Genomic DNA, 21,717 nt, shown 5'->3' on the forward strand with positions numbered 1-21,717 from the left:
TTTATCTCATTCCCTTTCCACTTCTTCCCAAACCTCTCCATCCTGGATGGGATTCTTCCTGGTTTTCGTGGTACTTTTTCTTCTCACTTCCCAAATGGGGGCCACTGCATTACTTGTGGTTTCTTTTCAGTCAGATAAACACACTGTCCTTAGACATTTTTGGTTTAGCTTCAAAAGTTATACCTACTCAAAGAAGACAACTTGAAAAAACCCCACAAAGCTTGCATGGGCTGGTGCGCGCGCACACGCGTGCACACACACACACCTCCACATGACCAATATGTTCTACTATCACCTGGGATAATCTCTATTATTTTTGATGTATGTCTTCTCCAAGTTACACTCAGTGAACAAGCGGAGTAGTGTCCTTCCACTCCTGTTCATTACCCCTGTGGGCCCCCATAACACTCTCCAGGGCTTCCAGAAAATGTCGGTCATAGTTAGAATTTTGTGACCTGACACGTAGCCCCCCACGGCTCTTCCTGTAAAGCACTTTAACCCTGGGATGTGGTGGGAGGCAGCCTCCGAGACGGCCCCTGCAATCCCCGCCTTCTGGTGTACAGGTCCTTGCGCAGTCTCCTCCCACGTTGTACCAGGGTGGGTTTGTGAGGCGAACAGAATCTGGCCACAGCTATAAAAGCTCCTGGTTTCTGCCCTGACCTTTTCCTGTCTTGGATCCTCACTTCGGGGAGGCCAGATACCACGAGAGAGGCACAGCCTATGGAGAGGCCCAGGTGGTGAGGAGCTAAGGCCGTCTGCCCACAGCCATGTGAGTGAGCTTGGAAACATAAGTTCCCCCAGTCCAGCCTTCAGATGACTGGCAGCTCATCTGCAACCTCCTGAGGATTCTGAGCCAGAACTTACCAGCTAAGTTTTGGGGTAATTTATTACGTAAAAGTTTTTTGATTTAAAAAGTTTTTTGTTATGAAAACAAAAACAGATATATTTTCCATTTGTTGTGAGGCAGGCAGGCAGACAGGCATTATCATGTCAGATTTTGATATAGTAAACTGAGGCACAGAGCAGGTAAGCCATGTGGGTGAGGCTTTCACCTACATGTGGGTCCACAGCCAATGAGGAGTGGACCTGATGTGTGAACTGTCTTGGGTCCCCAGTGTGCGCTCCAACCCTGACATTTCAGAGGCTCTCTCCTTACTTTTTAAAAAGGGAGTTTGAGAAAAAGGTACACAAGTTGGGAACTACAGAGGAGGAATGACTGCTATTATGTCCTGGTGACTGTCAGCTCCATTTCATACCTTGCTGCTGAGAGGTTTGTTTTGTTTTTTTCCTGTGCCATGAAATATTCTTGACATCACCATTTTCAAAGGCAGCATTGTATTTCATAGTGTGGCTGTACCACAGTACATGAAGTCATCTCCTACTTTGGGGGCTGTAAGTGACTTATAATTTCCAGTACTTTACAAAGGCTATAGTAAATATAGCTGAATCTTTGCACACATATGTGAATGTTTTAAAGGATAAATTCCTGTCAATGAAAATGCTGGGTTAACAGGTCTGCACTTTAAAATATGCTTTTGTTAAAAAGTTTTAATGCCCTTCCAAAGGGTTGTACTAATTTGTACTCCCATCAGCAACCCAAGAGAATGACCATTTCCCCACACCCCTGACAGCACAGGATATTATAATATCTTTAATTTGCTTATTTTCAGATGAAAAATAAGATCTCACTGCCTTCATCTGCAAGTCTTGGCTGTCTACTAAGGTTGATTATGTCTTCATTTGCTTAGTGGACATTTGCATTTCTTGGTAGCGAATTAGTTCATTATATGAGGCATTCAATTTTTTTTTCTAATGGGATGTTTATCTTTTTCTTAATGATTGATAAGAGCTCTTTGTGTAGTAGAAATGTTAACTTTGCATTAATTCTTCATCACATTTATTGTCCCTTTTCATTTTTGATCCATCTACAAAAAAAATAATGATTCTAAATATTTCTACTTTGCCTCTTGGTGCCTATCCACTTCCCCATCCTAGTCGGTTATCTACAAACAACCTTTTTTATTAGCAGAAAACTGTCAGAGATTTCTTTGTTGAGACCAAAAACCATGCTTGGAATGATCTCTCCAGTAAGTTCAGACTTATTTCTGGAGCCCAGGGGCATAAAATCAGAGCTACTAGCTCAGACATAGCCTCATTCATTGCTCTCAGAGAAAGTGGTGCCACCCAGTCCTACAACAAAAGTCAGGGGCAGTCCCGGGAATGGGTTCCTTTTGTTATTAGCTCTACTGGCCCCTACCCACCCACTCCAGTATTTATGCAAAGCACTGCGATTTCTTTCAGAGAACTCGTCCTACCCACGGGGCCAGAAAAATCTACCATACTCTTCACACACACACCCAATTTGCCCTGGCCAGAGAGAAGCCCTATTAGGATTCCCATATGGGAGCCTGTCCATTTGTGAGTTGACAAAGATGTCCGTGTACATTTCAAACACCCAGATGCAAATAAGATGAACGAGGTACCCTGCTTCTCAAGGTCAAGTCCTATCTCAGTCTTTCTAAAGAATGTATTTTGTGTATTTCTTTGCTTAGCTCAAGTAAGGGGCAATCTGGAGTTTGAAATCCTCCAATGATTTCCCACTGCACAGAGGTGAAAATCCAAATTCCTTGGTGTGATCTCCAGGGTTCTGGGTAATCTAGCCCTGCCTGTCTCTCCAACTGCGTCTCTCACTACTCTCCTACTCACCCATGATCCTCCCCTCTGTCGGCCTTTTTCTGCCTTGAGCCTTAGCACATGCTGTTCCTTCTTGCTAAGACACTCTTCACGTGACTGGCTTCTTCCCATCCAAGTTTTCTTCACCATCTTATCTAATATATCCTTCCCAAGTTTCTAGCACATTACCGAGTTGAGTGTTTTCACAGCTCTCACTGTCTGATATAATCTTAATGACTGGTTTGTTTTCTTGTTTATTGTTTGCCCCCTTGACCGGCCCATACAGCTCCTGAGAACAGGGACCTTGTCTGCACACATTGTCTGTATTGTTCACATGATCCAGAAGATTCTGTCATCTCCTGTTGCTCCCTTTGCTACTCTCCCTTTCATGCCCGCACTCCCCAAGGTGTGCCTGCAATTGCCAAGTCTGGCTACTTGGGGGACAGATGACCCAGGCCATCTTGCTGACTGACACTTGCTATGAGCCAGGTCCTGCTAACCTCTGGGCCAGAATCATCCTGTTTTCTTTCGGTTCTATCACTTCCCAGCTGTGTGACTTTGAGTAAGTTACCTAACTTTCCTGTGCCTCAGTTTCCTCATTTGTAAAATGGGGCAACCTCTGTTTCATAGGGTTACTGTGAGCATTCAGTGAGACAAGGAACAGTGCCTGGTCCATTGTACGTGCCTAAAAGCTATGAGTGATTCTTATTCTCATAACAACCCTGCCAGGTAAGATTTATTACCTCTCATTTATAAATGAGAAAGCCAAGGTTTTAGGGTCTACTAGCTCAGTTAAGAAGTAGCTGAGTCAGAATTCTAAGTCCTGAAGTCCATGACTTCATGGCCACATGTTCAATTCTCTTTTAGAGATGGAGCTAACTGGTCTGAAGTCTCTCCTCTTTCCAGCAATTCCCTCCCCACACATACAGAACTAGCCCTTTCTGCAGTCCTGCAGAATGAGGCAACGCCTACATTACCCCAGTCTTCAGTACACTCTCCCCTCTCACAGACGGGGCAAACTGAGGCTGAAAAGAGGCATATGGGCGAGCAGAGAAGCCCAGTGCAAGCCTGGTTCACTGGGTAGTCTCCCAGACACCCAAGCAGGTGGCTTGTTCATGTGGGGGAATGGCTGCAGGCTGCTGGGCTGGGATCTGCCGGAAGCTTTTGTCTTGTTCGTAGGGTCTCACCCATTACACCCTCACCCAGGGTCTTAAATTTAAAGCTCTGTAGTTTGGAAGACTTGGGCTTTGGCCCACACTTGTCACCACCCTGAACCTCAAAAGGTTTCCACATCTGAAACGATCCTGGTCCAGTATCCTGGCGGAACCTTGGCTGTTGGGAAGAGAAGGATGAGTGGGCATTGTGCCCAGCCTCAAGAATCCCAGGGGGCAGTAGGAGGAAACAGATTGAGACCCCCCCACATGGCAGGGACGAGTATAGTGAGAACCTGGTGACAGGCCAGAGGAAGAAGCATGCTGGTTGGGGGTGGGGGTGGGGCTTCCCTGAGGTGAGATGGTGGCCTGTAGCTGTGAGGGGAGGATATGCAGGAATCACCCACGTGAATGAGGAGGGAGGAGGGCATGGAGGTGAGAAGGACCAGGACAGACTCAAGGTTGGAGTAGAAGGCAGGTGAGCCCCGAAGCTGGGAGAGTCACTGGAGCCAGGGTAGGGATAGACTTAATCTTGAAAAGGAGAAGAGGCCTTGGGAGCTTTCCCGGTAGGGGAGGGCCCATGAGAGTGAGGGCAGATTCGGGAGAGGGGAGGCTGGGAGAGGACCCTCAAGGCTCATTTGCCAAGGACCTTCCTTAGACAAGTGCAGACTGGCGCTGCCATTGCCACCGCAGATGCTCTCACCACCCAGAGATGCTGAGAACTGTAACGCACCCAAGGTCACACAGCTCATTTCTGGCAGTGCCAAGATTTGAACCCAAATCTACTTGACTAAAAAACCATGTACTCTCTTTTATATGTTCTTTTTTCAAGCTCAAGGAGGTGATTACCATGGTATAAATAAAAAATAACAATGCAGAGGAGCCCTGTCCACCACAGGGTTGAAAGAGACACAAAGCTCCCTTGGCCCCATCCTTACCCATCCTCCAATTTCCAGCCCCCACACCTCCACCTTGCTGCCCTCTCCAGCTGTCCAGGAAGAGCTCATTCAGAGGAGGAGGGAAACACCTTCTTAGACCACTTCCTTTCCTTTGTCTGGGACTCTGCCAGGAGGGGTCAGCTAAGCAAGAGGAGGGGACAGAAAAAAAAAGACGGAAAGGAACTCCCACCAGCTGTCAGGAAGGAGACTGTCTCTTGGAAATGTTCGGAACACTCGGGGTTGGGGAGGCTGTTATGCTTTGCCTCCTTTCACCTGAGCATCACCCCACACGTGTCATGTCCTAAAATCTCAGCTTCCCTCTACTTCTGACACCCATGTGACACTTTGAGCAGAGCACTAAGCTGCCCTGGGGCCTCACTTTCAGTATTTGTACAGCTGAGCATCATCTAATGACTTAGCATGTTGCTGTCAGGTCCTTGCCAGCTACACAGAAGGTCCCCAAGGAATTCTCTATCTGAAGCCCCTTCCTCACCTCAAACAAACAAGGCACCCAGCATTGATTGGCAAGTGTAGTCAACTCTTATGGTAGAATCTAGGTGGTGTTCACTGCAAAACTGTCTAAACTTTGAAGTATGTTTGAAAAGTTTCATAATAAAATGTTGGGGAAAAAGCTATCTCAACCCAAAGTATTTAAAGGGTAACATCTGATGTATTGCCATCAAAGTTAGGAAAAAGACACAACTGTTATCTAACACTTTTCTGGAGGTACTATCCAATGCAATTATAAAAGAAAAAGATACCAGAGGTATAAAAATTATAAAGAGGTGAAATTATCACTACTTGCAAATGATAAGTTAGTATCCCTAGAAAACCTAAGAGAAAACATCAAAAAACTGCTATAAACAATTAGCGAATTTAGTAATGTGGCAGCATAAAAATTGACATGTAGAAACCAATGGCTTTCAAATATACAATCACCAAATAGAAGATATAATGGAAAATGGGCCCTATATATAATATCAACAAAAAGAGGTAAATATGTGTAACAAGAAATGTATAAGATCTATATAAAGAAAAATTTTAACACACTACAATGGGCACAAAAGACTAGAGCAAGTAACCTATGTTCATGGATAATTAGACTCAATATCATAAGATTGTCCACTCTCTTTAATTTATTCTATGAATTTAATATAATCCCAATAAAAGTAAGAGTTTTTTCTAAAGTTAAATATTAGAATAAACAAGCATGAGGCAGCTAACCTTTGAGAAATAACAGTAATGAGTGATGAGTCTCCTTATGGATGTTAAAACATCTTATAAAATCTCATTAACGTGACCAGAGAGGAGGACCAATAGAAAAGAATGGACAGTCCATAAATAAACCCAAATACATATAGAAATGTAGAATGTAGCAAAGACTGCACCTCAAATGAGTACAGGAAAGATGAATTACTCACTAAGTGGTATTAAGATAACTGGATAGCCAACTGGAAAAAAACTAAACTGAATCCATACTTCATACCTTATGCAAGGATAAATTTCAAAGGTATCAAAGATTTAAATATAAAAATGAAATTATAAAAGTACTGGAAGTCCTGTTAGAAAAGTACTTTATAATCATGAGGAAGAGAAGGCTTTTTCTAACCATGGTCCAAAATCCAGAATCCATAAAAGAAAAGACTGGTAAATTAGACTTCTTGAAATTTAAAAGAAGAAATCTGCATTACAAAAAGCACCCTTTGAAAGGTATATTGGCAACTCCTATCCGAAACAAAGGCCTAATTTCCCTAATATATAAAGAACTTATGAAATAAAAAAGAATCAATGACCCTATAGAAAAATGGATAAAGGATATGAACAGACAATTCACACAAAAAGGAAATGCAAATAGATTTTAAAGATATTTTAACAAAAATGTTATTTGAACCTACGCTGAGAAAGTTTCCCATACATCATCTTAGCAAAATTTAAAAAGTATGGTAACACTCCATTTTTAAGAGGATAAGGAAACAGCACACATATACTTTGCTGGTGAGAATGTAAATTGTTACAACCTCAGTGGAAGACAATTTTGTCAATATCCATCAAAATTTCAAAAGCATGTATTACTTCCCTCAGTTTGAAATTAACTAAAGTATATTTATCTCTAATAAAATATAGAGCTCTTGGCTGTATAGCTCATCACATTTTTACAGATGTATACACTCATGTAAATATCATCACAATCAAGATACAGAATATTTCCCTCACTTTGAAAGTGTCCCAACACAAAATGCAACAATTATCCTGATTTCCATCACCACAGGTCAATTTTTGGGTCTGTTCTTGAACTTTGAATAAGTGCAATCATACAATATGCATAATACTATTTTGTGTCTGGCTTCCATTCAATATGTTTTAAAGATTCCATGCTGCTGTGGGTGTGTACAATTATTCTTTTTCACTGCTGTGTACTATTCCATTTTATGAATCTCCCACAATTTGTTTATCCTGTTGAGGGAGGTTTAGATTGTTTCTAGTTAGGGACTATTATGAATAAAGCTGCTATGAACATTCTTATACAAACCTTTTTTTGTGTGGATAGATGTACTCATTTTTCTTGGGTATAAACCTATGTGTGGGATTGCTTAGTCCTAGGGTAGGCATTTGTTTAACCTTATTAGACATTGCAGAAGTTTTCCAAAATGGCTGTAACATTTTACACCCCACCAGCAAAGTGTGAGAGTTCCAGTTGCTCTCTATCTTCATCAATACTTGATATTGTCAGTTTTTCAAATTCAGGCCATTCTGGTGGTAGGTACTCACAGTTTTAATTTGCATTTTCCTAATGAGTAATGATGGGCACAGCAGGTAGGTAAACAATTCACACACAAAAAGAAATGCAAATAGGTCTTAAACATATAAAGAGATTTTCAGCCTCAGTCTTAAAAATGCTAACTGAAACTACTTTGATGAGGTGGCACCTCTTCAGAGATCTCTAGACCATGTGGACGTCTGCTTTTATATAATCCATTTAAGTTTTGCCTTGAAAAAAAATTCTTTTTTGCCCATTTGAAAACTCATATATAATGGATACCAGTCCTTTTTCAGATACATGCATTGCAAATAGTGCTCCCATGTTTGTGGTTTGCCTTTTCACTTTCTTAATGGTATCCTTTCATGAGCAAAAGTTGTTAATTTTGATGAAGTTCCATTTGTCAGTTGTTTTTGTAATTATTGCTATCTGTGTCCTGTTAAACAATCTTTGCCTACTACAATGTCAGGAAGAAATCCTCTGGGTGAGTGTGTGTTGTTTCCTGGGAGGAAGCACATACCTCTTGAACCTCTTGAAGCACATACCTCTTCAACGTCTAGGAATTTATTCTACAGATACGTGAAACAAGGCCTGTCCACAATTATTCTGTGCAGCACTGTGACAGTGAAAGTTTAGAAACACTCTAGATGCCCATCAGTAGGCAATATATGACTCAACAAAAGATGATACGTCCCAACGGTGGAATACTGTGTAACATAAAAGTGGATGAGGAAACTGTCTGTATTTAATGTGGAAAGATCTCCAAGGTGTATAATTACACGGAAAAAGGCAAGATACATAGAGAACAAGGTAAACAGTGTGCTATCTTTGTGTAAAAAGGGGTAACTTTGGGAAAGACACTTGAGAAACTGTTAGCACTGGCTGCCTCCTGGTAGAGGAACAGAGTAACCGGAAGCTAGGTGTGAGAGGCAGACTTTTCATAGCGTGTCCTTTGATTGCTTTGGAAATTTAAACTACCTGCAGGTTTTACTATCTGAAAATTAATACTTATTTATAAATAGATGTCATGCTAAATGGGTGAGGTTTTCTGTATGTGGATATTGGTGAGTAAGGGCAATCCAGAGGGAGAAGAGCTGGAGCAAAGGTGTGGAGCAGGGAAAGTGGGCTGCAAAGTCCCATGTGCCTGGGGGCAGTGAGAACATTCTACAGATCTTTGTCCAGGACCTCATCATGGCCTCAGTGTCACATTCCCGGGCTTTCACTGTCCCAGGCCTCAGCCCTCTTGGTTGACAGAGAGTGATAAGCAGGGAAGTGCTTATCACTCACTGTCAGCACTGCGTTGACACTTCATCTGCCCCCATTCGGATCCCAAAGGGCAGCCTTAGGAATGATGTCTATTGGATGAAGGAGGAAAGCGAAGCTCAGAGAGGCTAAGCAACTTTCCTGAAGTGACAGTAGCCTAACTGATCCCAGGGCTGTGTATCCTCCCCTCTCCAGAACTCGATGAAGACCAGAGTGGGAAAAGGGAGGGTGGAAAGAGTTAAGCACCCAAGACTAAGCAACCAGGCTCTTCACTGGCTTTTTTGGGGGTAGCCCTCCCCCACCCACCCAGGTTGCTATCTGGCCTTGGGCCCCATCTGCACCCCCACCCGCCCCCCGCTGGCCGACTGCGGGAAGGAGGCGCAGATGGCAGGCGAGGATGAGGCCCCCAGCCAGGCTCACCCAGCTGTCACGTTGGAGAGCACCATGCATCGCCTCCTCCTCCTGCCTTGAACAATTGGGAGGCAGCCAGCCTGGCCCCAGCTGTTCCCTCTCCCTGGTCCAGGGCTCCTGCAGGCCCATTTGCTGGGGCCTTTGTCTCCAGTGGAGGAGAAACACACACTCTCAGCACATCAGAGCTGGACAGGACCTCAGAGGACTTCGCTCCAACATGTCCTTTTGCAGATGGGAAAACTGAGCCCAGAAAGGCCAGGGAACCTGCCCAAGGTCACAAAGAATCAGGCAGAGAAGTCAGGCTTCCTCGCTGCCAGCAAAGCTTAGGATTTGGGGGTGCTCAGGCAGGTTCCACTGCCCTTTCCCACCAAGCCTCAGCCAGGGCAGTTCTGTTTGTCCTGATTTTATACAATGATAGTCCTTCTGCAGTTTTATTTCAGAGGTCTGTCTTTAATCTGGTCCTATGGACCCTTTAGGAGGTCTGTGAGCTGGGATAAGAGAAAAACTGCATTTATATTTTTACCAGCCTCTCACTGAAACATAATTTTTCTTTTGTTTATAAGTGTAGGCAATAAACCCCAGGAGGAATAGCTGACTTCCTAACTTGTTCATCAATAGACAACACAGATATTTTCAGATCACATCACCCTGTTGCCGCTATCTCAAAAATTGTTTACACTCATCACTTTTGAAAGTGCAGGACTTATTAGGTCCTACACTTGATCGTGTTATTTAATGCATTAATAGAGAAGCACATAGACCACTATATCCCAATTCTGGTACATTTTGATAACTGTATTTCAATATAATTGGTTTCTTTTGTAATCCTATTTATTTTATTTTTTCTGGGAAGGAGTCCATGGGCTTTTCCAGACAGCCAAAGGGTCCTATGCCCCCTCTCCAAAGTTAAGAATCTGTTTTATTTGGACAAAATGTACCGGTGTTAAACACTAAAGTTTGAAGAGTTCTGTACTATATCTGTAACCTGAGAAGATGGATAAGAGTGAGGCTGAATTCCCTCGACATCAAAGGAGTAACAGGGGTGAGTACGGGGGTAGGTAGGGCACACTGGTGCCTTATGTGGGGATCCCGTGTGCATGTCCTCTGCCAGGCACCCTCCCGGGCTTTATTTAACACCTTACTAAACCCCAGAATGGTTCTAGGGTTGGGACTAGCATGTCTCTGATCTTGCTGCTCAGGAAACTGGGCACAGAACAGTTAGGTAATTTGCCCAAAGTCCATGGCTATTAAGTGGTGGAGCTGGGACTTGAATCCAGGTTGACTGATGACACCAGAGGCTTTGTGCCTCATCACTGGGCATCCTGCCTCCCTGTCTGGGTAGATGGAACCCTCTCATGCAAAGTCCCTAAGAGGTTGCTGCTGCTTGGGTGCTTCTCTTGGTGAGGGTGGGGTAGGGGAAATGGGATTCTGAAAGGTTTGCTGCCCCAACTGATTATTTGACACATGGGACACAAATTCACTGTGCAACCTTGACCAAGTTCCTTGCCCTCTCTGAGCCTCAGTGTCTCCATCTATAAAATACAGTGTTCTAAGCAGTGCCACCCTTACCTTCCCCCTCCGGTGTTCATCTGAGGGACAACCCACTTGGAGACTTAGGCATAGGTTGCTTAGCAACTAAAATCAAGGTCTTGGCTGAGTGGAATGGAAAAGGAGGAGGACAGGCTAGCACTATGCCATGCTGATGCCAAAGAGCCCTCTCTTGTTTTAAGAGGCTGTGAGTGCAGTGACCTAACCACCTCCCCCATCAAGGCGACCTGGCCCTTTAAGAGCCTTGGGGTGGGGGTGAGGTCGGGGACTGACGAAGGCCATCCTGAAAAAGAAACTGCCCTTCGGATTAAATCATGCCTGGAGTTTCTCAGGCAAGGCAAACACACACTCATTGTTCTGGAAGCTGCCATGGGAAGGGCCATTTAGTCGGGGTCTCGGCCAAGGCCTCAGGGCCCCACTGACCCCCAGAGAGACACTGTGTTTTGAGCTAGTGGCCATAGTTCCACTCCCCACAACCCCGTATACCATATACCACTTTTGCTTCCTGCAGTGTTAGGAGTCCATGGACACAGAAGGAGGAGCTTCTGAAGCTGCAGCCTTAGGCCTGAGATACTAGGCAAGTCTCTCTTGAGGGCGTGGGGATGGCTGCCCGGTGTGGACACATCTATCTCCCTGCAGCCTGGAATTCCACTATTAGCAACACAGTCCTTTGGATCTCAAGAGTTTGGGCTCCTTAAATCTCACCCTAACCTTAACCTCATGCAAATCCCATGGTAAAGGGGATTTGTCATTGCCAACACCTTAGCAGATCTGATTTTGGACTCTGAGAAGTGGCCAAGTGCAAGGATTCCTGGACAAGGGCACAGAGGGCGTCCAGGCATGCTGTGCAATCTTGGATAAACACTTCTCTCTGGGGTACAACATGGGAATATGTGATTGCGGGAGTCTCCTGAGGCTGGCATTGTGTCAGTGTATGGCTGGAAATGAGGCACTGGGGAGGGGGCATGGACTTGGGGGTTGTCCGGCTTCAGGCCGGCTCAGAGCACAGAATCTCAAACTCATGCCTCCCCAACAGCCTGTGCCTTGGATCTGAGCCAACCAGATTCCAGAGAGCCCCAGGGAGCCCGTGCCCCCAATTTCCAGCACCCTTTGCCCCCTCACTAACCTGGAGCTTGTTCTAGTAGTTATAATAATAGAAGCAGTATAGCTTGGGTTTACTGAGCACTTGCTGTATACCAGACAAATGGTAAACCTTTTACTGTCTTTTCTCATTTAACCCCGGCAGACAGGTGGACTCTGGATTAGCTGACTTCAGAGGTGCGTGACCTGGCACTAAAGCAGGCCCAGCGCCCCCTCCTCCAAATTCCCTCCCTCCAGGCACTCAGCCTCATATAGTCCCATGAGTCATGTCCCTCTGGAAACCCTGATCAACATCCCTGCTCCCTTTCAGGCACAAATGGCTGGGCTGTGGTGTCTTCCCCTCTAGGCAGGGTGGGGCTCACTGCTGGGAAGCTCAGGGATTGGACAATGGAGCCAGTAGCCAGAGGCCAAAGACAAGCCTCCGTCCTGCTTGGGTGCAGGCTGGGGAGCTCACAGCTATTTCTGGGTGGACAAGGAAGGGGTGGGGATGGAGAAAGCCCTTGGCATCCCACAGTTCCTACTGACTGAGCACACACTAAGTGCTTTACCCAGTACCTTTAATCATCACTTCACCTGAGAAACAAGTACCACTGTTATTTCACAAACAGAGAAAGTAAGGCACAGAGAGGTAACATGCCCAGGGGTTCACAGCTAAGGAATGGAACTATGATTTCTACAGGTGTGGGAGGCTCCTTGGCCTTAGAAGGAAATGGGAAGCAGATCAAGCTAGCTGGCAAACTGGTTTGGGTCCAGGCCGGTGCCCCTGGGCAGAGTTAGGGCCCACAGTCCCGAATTCACAGTCCTAGTGAAGCAGCCCTGTTCTTTCCAGCCTCCCTGGCTCTGTTAGGAACCAGAGTAATGGAGCTTAGGAGCACCTATCTAGTGGAGGCCCTGGCCCAAGGGATGGATTCTCTCACCTTCCAGCAGATCCACCAGCCAGGCTGCATCCTTGGCCCCCTTCCTGTACCTCAAATCCAGAGAACGCCCCATCCCATAACTGCGAAATAAAGGAAAGGAGCCACACTTCCACTTCTGCTGAAGGGCTCGCCTTCACTTTTCTCAAAAATAGGCAGTCATTCTTCCAAAAAAGGGAAAAACACAAAGCAACGCTGTCAATCTCCAGCCCCAGACAAATGGAATGAAGTTGCCACTTCTCTCTCCCTCAGAGTGCCTTCTCCACCTTTCCCAAAGTCACTTACTGTACATTCAGGCTGTCACACGCTTTGAGATGCAAATTGCAGCAAGCAGAACTCAGCTTGAAGAACAAAGAATGATTGAGGAAAGATCGAAAAAATTGATTTGGAAAAGGCTCTTTGAATTGCCCCCCGGTGAGAAAGGGAGACCTCTCCACAGAGGGGAGCAGTGACGGAAATTTTGGGTTTTCTTTATGGAGACAGAAGGACTGAGGAGTTCAGTGCTGGTTGTGGGAAGTGATGGAGAGGGGCAGTTACAGAAATCTGGAATGGGGCATAGGCTTTGGGTGAGCAAAAACATCTGATTTTATTACAGTCTTCGGCACTGAGCTGGGCACTTTCCCCCAATTTTTTAATATTAGGCCTCAAACATACTGTGAGTCATAGAGCTAACTAATTGGTCTGCCAATGGCGGGGTTCGATTCCAGAGTGAGAGCAGCTGGATTGGGCAATACTGTTTTAAGGGCTTGAAGGGGAGGATGCAGCCCCCATTCAGTGTGGGAAGCCCCTGCAGGGTTCCACATTGTCCCTGGGACCTGGAGAGGAGGGGGAACCTAGGACCCTTAAAGGGAAAACCCAGCTGGGGATATAGGACACAGAAGACCTGGCCTTAGGTCAGCCCAAGGCCTCCTGCTGAGCACCTGTTGTGTGCAGGCCCTGTACAAATCAGACATGTTCCCCACCCTCTGGGACTCTTAGTCCAATCGAGGCAGCTAACTGAACTGCAAACTCCATGCGGACAGGGACTTGGTCTTGTTTATTGCTGCATCCCTGGTTCTGGAACTGTAACTAGAACATAGTAGGTGCTCAATAAACATTTGTTGGATGGATGATGGATGGATGGATGGATGGATGGGAGGGTAGGAAGGTGGGTGGGTGGATGGATGGATGGATGGATGGATGGATGGATAGACTAACCACCTAAGAAACTAAGGAAGTATATAAGAGTACTCTAACAATGACAGACACAAAATGCCTCTGAATAGGTACTGTGATGGGGAAAGCCCATTTGGCCCTTTTGAGTTGGGCCTTGAGGGATGAGAAGAAGCCATTCTTGTATTCTTCACAGTACCTACCAGCACCGAATTGGTGAGGCCATATTTGACTAAAATGGTGTTAGAAGGGAACAGAATGTGAGAGCTAAAGTGAACTCTAGAGATCATATGGCCCAACCCCATCATTTTGCAGAAGGGAAAACTAGGGCATAGGAAAGTTAAATGACTCACCTAAGGTTACACAGCAACTACATGGCAAGGCAGAGATTCAAGGAAGTTCTGTTTGCTTTGAGAGCCTGATCTCTTAGCCCCTGTCCTGTGCTTCTCTCCTGCTCCAAGGCTCTGCTTTCTCCACTCAGATGCCTGTGGATTTTTACTACCATTCCTTCCCCAGCCGACCTCTACCATCCGCGTCTGCAGAGCCAGAGATAGTGGCAATGACGGCCTAGCCCTGGTCAGGCCTCCCACCCTTGAACAACAGAGACAGAAGAAGAAGCAAAGAGGAGGCCACTGAGTGGATTGGGGGAGAGGAATGCAGCACTCCAGCCCTCAGACCAAGGGCGAAATGTTCTGCCACCGGGTCATTGAGACTGAACAGACATTGGGACATTTGCGCAAGGAGGTACAAGTGACCCCCACCCCCCACCTGGAGACCAAGCCTAACACCCCCAACCCTAAATCCGGTTATTTTCATTACATACAGCTACATCGGAACATAAATTAATCAGGGATTCAAGTTTCCGCAGAATGCAATAGATAGTGCCAGTCATTTTGAATTGCTGGCAGGAGCAGTTAAGATGGACACAATCAATATCTCCCTCCATGAACCATCGAGTTGGTTCCTTGAGCAAAACATGGGCAGGACCTTCTCAGAGAACTCCCATCGGTCTGGCCCGCCAATGGGATGCGCCCCGGGCCTTTCAGAGACCAGGCCTGGTGCTACTTGGGTCCCCAGTGCCTGGCACAGGGCTGGGAGCCCAGCCCGTGTCCCAGGACTGAAGGAATGATGCTATCTTGTGTGGTCCTGCTCCAGGACACCTCTTTCCACCTCTCCTTGCCGACTGAAATTGTTGCTTTAGTCCTTCAGAGAAGAAGCTTCCCCATAGTCTAGAAAATGCTTGCTCTCCTGGCTTCCAGAAGAGGTGGACATGTGTGGTGTTGGCACATCAGAGGAGCTCATATAGTACTGGTTGAATTAATGTCCAAGGAAGTCCTTGGAGACATTCAATGACAGTAATAATAAGGCACATCTATAGACATGCCTCTCCATAACCCTCTGTAAAGTGGGAAGGCATGCGGCTGGGAGAGCCCTGGGTTTACATTTCTGCCACTTGTGTGCTGTGCAGTCTTGAAGGAGTCACTTGAATTCTCTGAACCTGTTTCTTCATCTTCAAAATGGGGAAATAGCTGTACTTGCATCACGGGACTTGAGGTAAGATTCAAAAAGAGCAGGTATGTTAGACCCTCCAAAGTTCCCTAGGTGATTCTACACTACAGCCAGGGCTAAGACCCTCTGAGTTAGGAGGAGAACCCAGACCCTGATGTCCAGGCCAGGCTTCAGTCCTTTCTACCAGCTGCCAGTTGGGGTACCAGGTAGTTGATTAAAGCTTAGACATGCAAGGCTGCTTCCAGCTTTGGCCTTCTTGGGCCTGGATCTGGAGGCAATGGGCAGCCCTGGTGGAGTACAGCAGAAAAGGGTGGTGGTGGGGGGCACTTGGGGAGGCCCAAGTGGTTAATCAGACCTGGGCGCCCTGCCTGGTCTCTGGAATATTCATAAGGCCCCTCCAGCTGTGCCAGGCAATCAGGGTGATGATTGCTCTCCCATCTGCAGCTTAACATTCCACTCCAGAAAGGAGAGAGCTGGCTGTTGAATGTTAACTAGGGAACAAACAGGAGCTGGCCTTCACAACAGCAGCCTGAATTAGAGCCTTGGGGAAGACAAATCCACTCACTTGAGGTTTGCAGCCAGCCATCCTGGGCTGTGGAAAGAGTCATGGATTCAGAAGTAAGTGAGCTGGTTTCAGGTCCAGCCCCTGCACTGACCAACTGCATACCTGCCTCTGCAGCCTCAATTTCCCCAACTGTAAAATGGGGATGGCTCTATGTACCCCTGCGAGGATTGACTAAGACAGAGTTTGTCAGACCGGAGTGCTGGGCAAAGGCAAGGCATCATCATGAATGTTTGGAGTTGCTGTGACATGGTTTCCTACCCTGGAGAAAAGTTTTTACTCACAAATATGGAAATCTCAGCCACACTGGCTTTGTGGGAGACGGAACAAAGGGAGAGATGCCCCCTGGAAGAGTGGGAGCCTCTCTCAGAAGGCTCAGGAATTTGGGGGTCCTGGGCTCGTGCTGGTCTCATCGGGCCCCAACCTCTCAGAGTAGCAAGCAAGGAACGGGAAGGACCCCTGACAGCAGATGGAACACAATTCAGAAAAGAACAGAAACAGACAAGCTGCTGTGGCGTTCTGGTTGCTCAGGAGAACAGCATGGGGCCATCACAGGGGACAATGGGACAAGTGTGCCCCGTGTGTTCACAGCTCATAATTAATGCTCAAAGCAATGATTAGGATTCACCAGGAAACACCCAAAATCTTTTCTGTGTTTGTATTGAATTACACAGGAGACTGTTTTCGGAAAGATTTCTATCAAACTGAAGGAGAAAACCTGGAGCTTAAATTATATAAACTTCTTCCCAGAAAATCGACCAGCATGGAGCAGCTCATCTCCGCTGAGATAATGTGGGGGTTCTGAACGCAGCAGTACTGTTATTATTTATCAGCCCTGCCTCTCCGCCTCCACCAGGCCCTTGACAGCAGGCCCAGCCCAGATCACAGGGGCAGGAGACCAACAGCCTTGGCCCAGGCAGCGGGGGAGGAGGGGAACTGGCCCTGATTCCCAGGCAGCCCCTCTTTGGGGGCGGGACCCTGCTCTGTAGAATCCAGGGTCCTGCCTCAAACTAAATGAACTACTCCGATCTAGGAGTTGCCCCATTCTCCCAGCCACCCGGAACCACCACCCCCTTTCCACCCCCACCACCTCCACTACCACCCTATGCCCTCACAATGGATACCTCCATTAACTTTGCATTTTCTCTCTGGGAGAAAACATTTGCAACATACATAAGGAGTGTTGAACTGCACCTCTGAAACCTCAGGGGGGCTCCCTCTTCATGTCAGCAAACTACATTTATTAGATTTTTTTCCCCCCTAAAGAACAAAACATTAAATGTTCATCTATAGAAAATATACCTAAGGAAAAAGAAGAAAATGAAAGCACACCCATGATCCCAGTATTCAAAGATAACCACTTTTTTTTCCTTATTAAAGTTTATTGGGGCGACAATTGTTAGTAAAGTTACATAGATTTCAGGTGTACAATTCTGTAATACATTATCTATATCTCACATTGTGTGTTCACCACCCAGAGTCAGTTCTTGTTCCATCACCATATATTAGACCCCATTTACAAAAGTTTAGGGGTTACTAGAGGTTAAGGGTTGAGGGGGGAGCGGGGCTCTAGAAGAGGGTAAATGGGGTCTAAGATAACCACTTTTAACATTAGGTATATAGTCTCTCAGTCTTTTCCAGACAGGTAGACGGATACATAGATTTTTTTTAATGGGATATTTAAAATATTTTACTTTTTTTTTTTTTTTCACTTGATAGCATTTCATAAACAGTTTTCTCTCATTAAATATTCTTAAAGTATGGTCTGGGACCTTTGGGGATCCCCAAGATTCTTTCAGGGAATCTGTTAGGTTAAAACTATTTCATAATAATCTGAAGACATTATTTGTCTTTTCACTCTCATTCTCTCCATAGTGCACAGTGGAGTCTTCCAGAGGCTGCACGATGTGTGATGTTGCAACAGGCTAAATGCAGACGCAGATACGCAAATTCTGCCATCTTCTATTAAGCCAGACAAATGTAAAGAGATTTGCAAAAGTAGTGTAAAACAATGCCATTCATCCCATCAATTTTTTTTGTTTTGTTTTGGAAAATATAGGTGTTTTTTTTGGTAAAAATATGGTTTTTGGGGAGAACATAAAATGGGTTTATTATTGTTATTTTAAGTGAATTAACAAATACATATTTTTGAAATTCCTTCGTTTTTTAGTTTGAATATGCTCTGTATTGGTAAGAGTGTCAAGTGATTCTCAGGCTAAACACTTGAGAACTACCACTCTACACCATCAATATTGATGACTGCATGGTGTCCCTTTGTGTGGTGTCCCCTAAGCTGTTCACCCATTTCCTAACTGATAGATCTGCAGGTTGTTTCCTATTAATAATTTATAATTAATAATTTCCCAATAATTTTCACTATTATAGAAGTGTTGCACAAATCATCAAGTGCTTATATAAAGTGAAAACTTTGTGAAATGAGAGAAAACAACAGAATCCAGCTGGCAGTGTGAGCCATCGTGATCAGTCCATTATTATTTTAGTACATGTGCTGCCAAAGCCAGCACCATCAGCCCTTTATTAATCAAATTAAACAAAATGTATCAGAGAATGTGAACAAATAAAGTTGAAAAGTCATGTATACATTGACAGTACATGCATATGTACAGATACACTGTATATTTCAATAGAGAGAACTTTGTACTCAAGAGTACTTTCTTTCCTGCTGTCCATGAAATGTTTACAAAACCTGATCATACTGTAGACCAGTACTACTGATAGTGTAAAACTCTTTGGTATTGTTATAGAAATTGAGAGGAAGAGCTTAGAAAGTTTTATGCAATTTCAGAGAGAAATTTTATTTCTATTGGAAATAATAAAAAATTGATGTTTGTAAAAAAAAATCAAGTACTAAAAAATGCTGCAAACATTACTTGAGAATATTTCTCTAGGATGGATTCCTAGGGGTAGAATGCAAGGCCAGTGGACATGCGTCTTTAAATGTTAACACATATTGCCAAATTGCTTCCATTTACATCTCACCAGGTGAGATGTCATACATCAAATGTACCGAGTGTATTTGAGTGCCTGCTATTTTACAACTTTGGCAATACCAAAGATATTGCTCTTTTAAATATTTTCCTATTTAATAGGTTAAAAGATATATTTTTGTCTTCTGTGAATTGCTTGTTCATATCCTTAGCCCATTATCTATTAGGTTCTTTTCCTTATTGATTTCTCCAGAATGCATATATATTCTGGACACGAATCTTTTGTTGTTATATATTGTAACTATTGCCCTCAGTTATGTAGTTTGCCTTTAATTTTGCTTACATGTCTCACTGTAGTACAGAAACTTTACCTTTTTAAAAAAATTATTCTATTAATCATTTCCTTTATGGCTTGGGGATTCTTATCTTGCTTAGAAAGCCTTTCCTCATTGCATAATTTTAAAAATGCTCTCCATTGTGTATATGTACCACAACTTCTTTACCCAATCATTTATCAAAGGGCACTTTGGTTGTTTCCATGTCTTGGTCACCGTAAACAAAGCTGCAGTGAACATCGGAGCACATATATCTTTATGGACAAATGTTTTCAGATTTTTTTGGTAGATACCCAAGAGAGGAATACTATCCCGCCATAAGAAAAGATGAAATAGTGCCATTTGCGACAACATGGATGGATCTTGAGATTATAATGCTAAGAGAAATAAGTCAGACAGAAAAAGTAGAGAACCATATGATTTCACTGATATGTGGTATATAAAACTGAAAACAACAAAAGAACAAGACAAACAAATGAAGAAACAAAGACTCATAGACACAGACAATAGTTTAGTGGTTACCAGAGGGTAAGGGGGGAGGGGGATGGTAGAAGAAGGACAAGGGGGTCAAATATATGGTGATGGAAGGAGAACTGACTCTGGGTGGTGAACACACAATGGGATTTATAGAGGATGTATTATAGAATTATACACCTGAATTCTACGTAACTTTGCTGACAATTATCAGCCCAATAAACTTTAATTTAAAAAAATTCTCCCCATTTTCCTCTAATATACTTGCAGCTTTTCTTTTTCTTTTCATTTCTTTTAATGTTTACGTCCTTGATCCATCTGGAATTAACTTCTGTTATGAGGCATTGACTGTTGACCTTAGCAAGCCATGAAGTAGAGTATGGCAGGGGGTGGCAATGGGCTTGAGACCTAGTAAGAACTTTGTTGGGGACCTACAGCCTTGCTGTGGCTGGAGCTGAACTAGTCCCCGAGGTAGACAGATATCTGAACCCATCTGGTTCGGGAGAGAAGGCAAGCTACGTTTCAGAATCCTTCCCAATGTGTTAGAGCCACTGAGGGCATCTGCAAAGTCAAGGAGCAGAGCTGACGACTCTCCCAAGAAAGTAGCAAAACATCTTAAACACGTCATGCAGCTCACAGGGAGTTTTCATGTCCATTACCCACTCAATGCCAACGTCTCGGATGTAGATGGATTTAGGATCATTATACCATTCCAGGAAAATAAAGTACCGAGAGGGTAAGTGACATGCCTGAGGTCAAATGGCTGGCAAGTGGCAGAGCCCAATTAGAACCCAGACCTCCTACCACTAAGTGCATTGCCCCTTGGACCTCTCTGTGCCTGAGGCTCTGTCCTCAGTGTCACTGTAGCTGCTTCTTTGGTGGAAGGGAGGATCTGACCCAGTCTCTCCCAATTCTGAGCTCTCTCACTGTAGGCAGGAGAGACTGGAAAAATCCATCCCCCACTACCAGCTGATGGTTTCAATAACCAAGGCTCCCTTCCCATGCACCTCCTCCTCCCCCTGAGTAGTTGGTGGAGGCTGGGTGTGGAGATGAGTCAGGCCAGGGAGGGAGAGCTCAGCGATAAACAAGCGGGACTGACAGCAAGCACTTTTCCTGGGGCGCATGACCTCCCACAGGCCTTTGGGGACTCTGCCTGAACAGCAGGGCTTCAAAATTTCATGATCTAGGTTTTGCAGATTTAATTTGCTATATTCACAAATGCAGCCACAGAGGAGGGGAAACGTTTAGATAGAAGGTGGGGGATGAGGGAGAAGGTAAATGATTCCTAGTCTCTCAGTAGAGAGCTTGCAGTAGCGTTTTTTTGTGTGTGTTTTTTTCAAGTGAGTGGTCATTTTTGCAGATGTCCAATGTGCCCAATGGCTGGGTCTTCACCCCTTCCAGCTCCAAATCAAAAGGACATTGGGACACAGAATGGTAGAGCCGGACCTGGCCTTGGAGATCAGATGTCCAGCCCCTCAGGTTAATGGGAACCCCATGTACCCTGAGGGAAGTGACTTGTCCAAGTACACACCTATGGGGAAGTTTTGGTAACGGATCTCAGGTCTCCTGGAACTCAGTCTGCACTTGTTCTGGTTAATCTCAGGAAAACCTGGGAAAGCATAGCCACTGGACACATGATGAGGAAGCAAAAGGTGTGGGGGGGACGACAGAGAGAAATAGGGGCAACAGGCCCCACAGTGACCACGGAGGGCTTCTCTCTGCCCTGGAGCTGCAGCCGGGGCCAGGGAGGTGCTGGAGGCCTACCTGCTCCAGGGGGATGACTAGGAAGGACCCTCCTCCTGCGCTCTCGGTGACGATGGCCAGGAAGCGGGCATTGACAGCACAAAAGTGGTTATCGTGCACATTCTTGGTGATGGGGATCCCATCGAAGCAGTGCTCCCGGTTGGCCACCTTCCCATACACGTTCCGGAACTTGGAGCTGCGGTATTGCGGTCGCCAGGACATCTGTGAGGGGCCAGG

The 21,717-nt window shown here is 45.2% G+C and overlaps 1 protein-coding gene across 4 annotated transcripts in view; it reads right to left on the reverse strand.

The window, feature by feature from the left end:
- Window positions 1–21,717, reverse strand: part of CORO2B (coronin 2B) — a 134,192-nt gene that overhangs the window by 48,159 nt on the left and 64,316 nt on the right. For 3 of the 4 annotated variants that reach the window (XM_074327508.1, XM_019725632.2, XM_019725631.2), the window contains exon 2: window positions 21,502–21,702. The exons of the other annotated variant lie outside the window; for it this stretch is intronic. In XM_074327508.1, the coding sequence (XP_074183609.1) occupies window positions 21,502–21,702 (201 nt within the window). The remainder of the gene's footprint in view (window positions 1–21,501; window positions 21,703–21,717) is intronic. 4 annotated transcript variants of the gene reach the window in all.

Source organism: Rhinolophus sinicus, linkage group LG03 (genome assembly GCF_036562045.2).
Source record: "Rhinolophus sinicus isolate RSC01 linkage group LG03, ASM3656204v1, whole genome shotgun sequence".
Taxonomy (NCBI): domain Eukaryota; kingdom Metazoa; phylum Chordata; class Mammalia; order Chiroptera; family Rhinolophidae; genus Rhinolophus; species Rhinolophus sinicus.